The sequence below is a fragment of the Silene latifolia genome, chromosome 5 (genome assembly GCF_048544455.1).
Source record: "Silene latifolia isolate original U9 population chromosome 5, ASM4854445v1, whole genome shotgun sequence".
Classification (NCBI taxonomy): Eukaryota; Viridiplantae; Streptophyta; class Magnoliopsida; order Caryophyllales; family Caryophyllaceae; genus Silene; species Silene latifolia.
The window spans coordinates 66,713,494-66,721,336 of NC_133530.1; the positions used below are offsets into that span (position 1 = coordinate 66,713,494).

The following is a 7,843-nucleotide window of genomic DNA, read 5'->3' on the forward strand; positions in this document are numbered from 1 at the left end:
AACTCATTCGGCATAGCACCTAACCTATACCATAAACTCGTAGCAAGTCGCCATACCCACTCTTCATTATTACTGCCAAACCAACATACCTCGCTATGTAAAGCACTTATCTTCCAGAAGCATAACTCCCGATCCACACTCGTTACGTATACTCACACTAGATCCTCAAGTTCTTTCCTTCATTACCGCAAAACTCATACACAACTTAACATGACACTAATTCCCAATACCCTACACTCACTGTCTCAACAAAAGATTATGAACCACCTGCATCTTTCGGGTCATTACCACACATGTCCTACGACTCACTTGCCATTACCATGTCTACTGAAACCTTAACTAGAACAAGATCATAATTATTGTAACAACCTCTCACAACCGTGTCCCATTAACAGAATGTCACTATACCATGACAACAACGAAAACATATACAACTCTCTTTATATTAAACTCTACCCTCCTTCTCAAACTGAAACTTGTAAGAAACATTAGCAAACAAAACAATATTCTATTTGTCCAAACTGAAACTCACAGGAAACAACAACAAATAAAACAACAATCTATGTATGACTGGTATGTATTTTCGAAACTCGAATCATAATCATCCCGCCTACTCCACCACAACCGGTGACGGCATCACAACACCGCGACCAATGCCACACCGTAGTGCGAAAATACCCGTATCACAAAGACTATGTACCGTGCCCGGATCACCACCCGAAGCACCACAACCACACCGATAGACATCACAATCGCATACAATTCCCATAAACACCGACTCAAAGATAACTTCTCGACAAGAAAAACTTACTCAAATCCACTTTATTAAGTCACTACGCAACATATTATATGGATACACAGATAAGCATCTCATGAACATCATCTCTACCATTTCATGGAATACACATGTGTTATTAATACACATAAAATTATAACTAGCCATGTCAATTAATCAAATTATTACCCTTTTGGATATCATTCAATTAAATTACCGTGTCCAACATATATATTACAGAACATTCATAAAACAACTTTATAATTATCACACCATACCACTTCTTGTGAGGTCAGAACCTCACACAAACATTTACACATATCATAGACCCGTAATCACAACCAACTAGTCAATCCTGACCACGTAAGTTACCACTCGATAAAGGTTACCTGTCGCCCGAGTTTAACTCATATTCCCCTCATAACATATTCCCCCATTCGCACAACCATCACTTCCTGCCAAATATAACCATACCTTTACTATTCAACTATTAGCATCCGCCTCATCTAAGCACATCTTATACCCTCTCACAATCATACACAACAATCAGGTCCCTACCAAATCAGCCTCTTTAGAATTGCTACCTTTCTAATATACCATCACTCTTAACCACTAGTGACAACACCACAATACCACCACTGCTCGTATATCAAACCTCTTACACTCATATCAAAATAACATGGTTTTTCTCCTATCTTTGGTTATCATTCCAAATAACGAACATCAAACCCATCCACAAAAATTACCTCAACATTATTCCCAATACTATTTATTTGTGTTGTCATCCAACTCTCCACCAAATACCTCGTATCGTGCCAATACTCCACCAACTTCTTGCTCCCTTAATTCCTCGAAACTCATTATCAATCATGTTGTCCTGAAACTCCTATATAACCTTCAGCTAACATTCTCGTGATACTATCACACATTTCGATGATTCCTTACCTTTATATCACATAACTCCGGTGAACATTTTCCTCAGCTTACTTTTATCCTTCTTTTCTCTTTACACTCAATAATACCAATTTAATAGCTCAACTCCTTATTACTTGTATCTAACCCTTTAGTGCACCAATTACCTTCTCATCGCTCCAAAACTCAAATCCCATTATTTTATATCGATATCATCTCCCTCTTTCTTACCACAAATATTCTCTTATTATGTCATCAATCACCCTTGCCACTAATCCATCCATAGAATCAACGTTTACTATTCAACAATTGCATCTCCCTTCTTACATCTCTAGAAATCAAAATTCCTTTCATACCGCTAATTGCCCAAGGAAAACCCACAATAGTTTCATCTCTTAAAAAGCCAAATCTCCACCCCGCGACATGTCTCCACAAAGTTCACTATATAACACTCTTCTCAACCCCTTTAAAACGAACTTTCATTATGTATATTCTTAACCCACACGGCTCTTAACTACCTCCCTCCATAATTCTTTACACATCTCAAGTTGTCACTATCCATATCCTTACTCTCAATCCTTTCATTCTCACGTTCCTTAGACTCACATCATCCATTGCCCACATTCACTTACTTTTACGTTACTCAACACACACTCATATCACTCATCTCATTTCATCTCAGAAAACATGCTCTATGTCTCAATTAAGCCATAACAATCTTCCTTTTCTTTTTCCACTATCTATTACAACCACGTATAACTTATGTCCTCCCACCGAACTCATACTCACCACATGTGTCACTCACTACACCACAAGATTGAGTAACTTACGCGTCAAGACCAACATACATGTAAAACAATGCATAAAGAAGCAAAATAATAACTTTGAATTAAACATAATATGCAACGAAGTCAAAAGATAAGCATATGACCCAAAACAAGGGTCACTAGATCGAGTACAGGCCACTCGATCGAGTAAGGGACTTACTCGATCGAGTAGGTCAAGGTCAGAAGCACGTAAAACAAATCACCAGGGCTACTCGATCGAGTAACTAACGTACTCGATCGAGTGCCCCCTTACTCGATCGAGTACCGAGGATACTCGATCGAGTACCCCAATTCTCAGCACTGTCCAGTTTTCGTAAAACAGTCATAACTCACTCATTTCTTGGTCGTTTTGGGCGTGTGACCTATCGTTAGAATCGTAAAAGGACAAGCTATCACCTCCAATTGGAATCACATCAAAATCATTTATGAATCTCAAGTTATAACAGTTTAAAGACAACCTCTTTATAATCGAAAAACACAACTACTTGATTTTACTTCCAAACAACTTAAACAACAACCAAGCAAACAAAACCAGTCCAAAACCCATAAAACCAGTATTCATAATCATATGTTACTATTATCAAAAGCCAAACAACAACATTCATCATGCACATAACTTATCTAACTTGCCAATTATGACTTACCCACATGTTTTTATTCTATCACTTTTCGTAAACAAAATCACAAATACATGACATCAAGTCCCCTATTCACATGTTACTACCACGATGATTCATCTTTTCCACTAATTCATCCATCATACCACATATTTATCCACCATATTCGTTCAACATATTCACTCAAAGACATGTTCAATTCACACTCCCAACCTTCGTACTTTTACTCAACACGACAACAACAACATGTAGACTTACACATCGCTTTATATATATATATATATAGACAAAACACTTTTCCCTTACATAACTATAACATGCCAAATTACATGTATCAATCATTATACTTTCATGCTTTACAATCCACCAACATATAATTCATGTCATCATCATCAATTCATGCAACATACTACTACATAGATATACACAGCACACAATATGCACATAACGATCCCGACACTTATCCCATGATGACCGGTTCAAAATTGTAGGGCGAGTTCGCGACTTTAAGACGTCTCCCAAGTCTTTGCATTAGCTCCTACAACCTTTACCCCGGGTTCATTTTAATTGACTCCCTATGTTCATTAAGTTCATTGGTTACAGGTTTCAGGATCGTCGCTCTGATACCATTTGTAACACCCCCATACTCCGAGTGCCTTACCAGGACCACTCAGGTATGAAGACATCACCATCTCGGTCGCCCGAGGTATGATAATCAAATAGACAAAACGGAAACAATATTTATTATAAATAGTTTAATGATAAATACAATCCTCAAAACCAAACCAAAGTACAATACATTATTCCAAACTATCTGTTCCCAACTGAAATGTAAATAAATGCTAAACTACAGCGGAAGACTCTATCGTCATGTCGTGGCCATCCCAGCTATCCCAGTACTCATCTCTATACCTGTTCAATATCTGCTCACCATCCCCGAATGGATCACCGCAGGTTTTACAAAACAACACCGGGGTCAGTACTAATCACACAACTTATATATATATATCAACAGTAAGATACACAGACAGCTTAACCGTCACACATACACACAACTACTCCAATCCCATCAATCTCAATCACCGATCGTCCTTTGGACGACCCACACGCGATGGGGGACCGCAGCCTTTCCCACCTAAGCCCCGCTCATCATACCGAGCGATAACCCTGTCCCATTAATGTGCACATCCCCTTTCGTGGCGGGTTCCATGAAGGGCGAAACTAGGGCGTGAGATCACTCCCGCAAGTGACCCCACTCAGCCGAGAACGCATCTCGAGAACCATCAACAAACACAACCACAATCACAATCACAATCACAATCATCATATCAAACAACTAACTACAGCACATCACCAATATCCCATTATGGGACTAATACTGAGTAGGAAATCCTACCTGGAAAGCACAACACGCAGACGGGATCTACAGCTGTATCAAAACGGCTCCTCTACGAATTCTCCTCCTATCATACAACACATAGATGCTACCATTCAATTACTACTCATAAAAACCCCCAATTCCCAAATTAGGGTTTCACCAATCTTAACAAAACATAATATAAATTATATTAAAAGCTTACCCTCGACGCAAGGAATCCAACGACACGAACTACGATATGAACTGACCGTCTGAACTCCGGGAATTGTCAAGAACGCGATTAGGAAGAAGACTAGTTGCTTTCTCTCTTAAACAGGTTTTAGGTTTTGTAAAAAGTGATTTAGAACAATGACGAATATGTTTAAATACCTTAATCGCGTAATTAACAAAACCCGAGAAAACTCCCCCGTAAAACCGGACACTCGATCGAGTACCCAAGGTACTCGATCGAGTACCCCCCTACTCGATCGAGTGCCCCAGCTACTCGATCGAGTGCCCAACAGGTCAGAAACTATTTTATTTCTCAACTTACCCTTACTCGACAGAGTAAGGCCTACTCGATAGAGTACCCAAAGACTTATAAATACGGAGTATTACAACAATGCTCAATTCATTCATATGAAAGTTGAGGCATTGATAACCAGGAGTACTTTCTATCTTACAATGATATATGCATTTAATGGCATTCAAGAGAGGACTCCTTTGTGGGATCATCTGAGAAAGATTGCTGATCACACTGATGGTCCTTGGGCCATGGCTGGTGATTTTAATTGTGTCTTTGTCAGCTCATCGAGAGGGTGGGAGGCACATGCTCTCTGCTGAGATTGAGCCTTTCAGAAGTTGTATTGAGGATTGTGAAGTAGTAGATATTCAGGCTATTGGCTCTTTGTTCACCTGAAATAATAAGCAGCAGCCTGAGGATAGAATCTACAGTAGGATTGACAGGTTTATGGTTAATAAAGCTTGAAGTGATCATTTTCCTGAGCTATATGCTAACTTCCTCCCTGAAGGTATGATGGATCATGCTCCTTGCTTGATTTGCAGTTCTAATCAGGTCCATAAACCCAAGAGCGTCAAATACTATAACATGTGGGGTGCTTCTATGGAGTTCATGCCTCTCATCAAAAGGTGTTGGAGTTCTATAATTCAAGGCACACCTCTTTTCAGGGTGACAAAAAATTTGAAGTTGCTGAAGCCTGCTCTGAAAGTTTTGAATAGAGAGAAATTTAGTGACATTGAGAATGCCACAGCTATCAAGCAGAGTAGAGTAGCTGAACTGCAGGGTATGATAGGGAAGGATCCCTCTAATATGTTCCTTGTAACTGAGGAGTTTGAAGCATCCAAAGATTTGAGGGAGCTGATTGTGGCTAGGGACAGTTTCTTGGCTCAGAAATCTAAAATACATTGGCTGCAGCAGGGGGATACCAACAGCTCCTATTTCCATGGAATGCTAAAAAAAAAGAAGGAATGGAAATAGGGTCATGATGATTGAGGATAGGACTGGGCATTTGTGTGATACTCCTGAACAGATACAAAATGCTTTTCTGGAATATTACCAGGGATTGCTTGGAGATAGCAAGGAGACAAAAAGGGTACACAGGAGAATTATTGAAAAAGGGATTAGATGCAATGATGATCATCATGCAATGTTGTGTAGACCAGTCACTGGTAAGGAGGTTAGGGATATTGTGTTTGGCATTCCTGACATCAAGTCACCAGGACCTGATGGTTTCACAAGTAAATTCTTTAAAGATGCTTGGAATGTGATAGGTGGAGATGTAGTATCTGTAGTCCAAGATTTTTTTATTCACAAGAAGCTCATCAGGCAAGTTAATGCTACAACTCTTACTCTTGTCCCCAAATGTGAGAGACCTCAGAGTGTCCTTCAGTTTCGTCCTATAGCATACTGCAATGTCATTTACAAAATCATATCAAAGCTGCTATGTTCTAGGTTAGCTGATGTCCTGCCAAGCATCATTGATCAAAACTAGGGGGCCTTCATACAAAATAGGAGCATCCAAGAGAACATACTTATTTGCCAAGACCTGATAAGGTTGTATGAAAGACCTAATGTTACTCCAAGATGTATGTTTAAGATAGACCTGCAAAAAGCTTATGACACAGTGGAATGGACCTTTGTTGAACAGCTGTTGGATGCTTTTAATTTCCCCACTAATTTTAAAGAGATGGTGTTGCAATGTATCACTACTGTAAGCTTCTCTTTATCTCTAAATGGAGACATGTTTGGGTATTTTCATGGTAAGAGGGGTCTTAGACAGGGGGATCCCCTTTCTCCCCTTATCTTTACCTTATGCATGAAGTATCTTACCAGGACTTTGAAATTTGCAGCAGAGAAGTATGAGTTTAAATACCACCCCATATGCAAAGAAATCAAACTGGCCAACCTTATGTTTGCAGATGATGTACTTATGTTCAGTAGAGGGGATGCCTGCTCCATAATGTTATTACTCAGATCTTTCTCTACTTTTTCCAAGGCATCTGGACTACAGGTAAGTGCTGCTAAATCGAATGCTTATTTCCAAGGAGTACCAGAGGACATCAAATAGGATATTCTGAGAGTGTCTGGGTTTGTGGAGGGCAGGCTGCCTTTCAAGTATCTTGGGATGCCTATACAAACTACCAGATTGAAGAAAAGTGACTATGAGTGTTTGGTAGAAAAGATCTGCAGTAGAATACACAATTATGGGGCAAAAAAGTTCTCCTATGCTGGGAGATTGGTGTTGGTTAAGTCAGTGCTCTCAACTATGCATTCATATTGGGCTTCAATGTTTGTGCTCCCAAAAGGAATCATCAGTAGAATAGAAGCTACATGTAGGAATTTCCTATGGGACAACAACTCGAATTACAGGAAGGTCCCACTGGTAGCTTGGGAAAAAGTATGCCGTACTAAAGAAGAGGGAGGATTAGGGATCAAAGACCAGGAAACTATGAACAAGGCTTTGATAGGCAGACTGGTTCACTGGATAATGGAAGAGAGGGACTCTATTTGGGTGAAGTGGGTTCATCAGAATTATCTAAAAGGAAAAGCTTGGCTGGATTACACACCTTCTGTTAACTCCAGCTGGGTTTGGAGAAGGATCTGCAAGGTCAAGGAAGAGATGATAGCTGGTTATAATGATGGTAGTTGGACCGCACGGGCCAAGTATACCCTTGCTATGGGTTATGAGTGGTTTAAGGATAGGAGACCTGATGTCTCCTGGTCTAAATGGATATGGAATGAGCATGTAGTGCCTAAACATCAGTTTGTAGGGTGGTTATATGCACATGGAGCTATGAGAACGAAGGATAAACTGGTTAGTTATGGCACGGAGAT

General features: G+C 39.8%; 1 protein-coding gene across 1 annotated transcript; it reads left to right on the forward strand.

The window, feature by feature from the left end:
- The first annotated feature begins 5,172 nt into the window (after positions 1-5,172).
- Positions 5,173-5,986, forward strand: LOC141655465 (uncharacterized). Its single transcript, XM_074462545.1, has 2 exons — positions 5,173-5,269; positions 5,520-5,986. Exons 1-2 carry the CDS (start codon positions 5,173-5,175, stop codon positions 5,984-5,986), a joined length of 564 nt encoding a protein of 187 aa, XP_074318646.1.
- Positions 5,987-7,843: the final 1,857 nt, after the last annotated feature.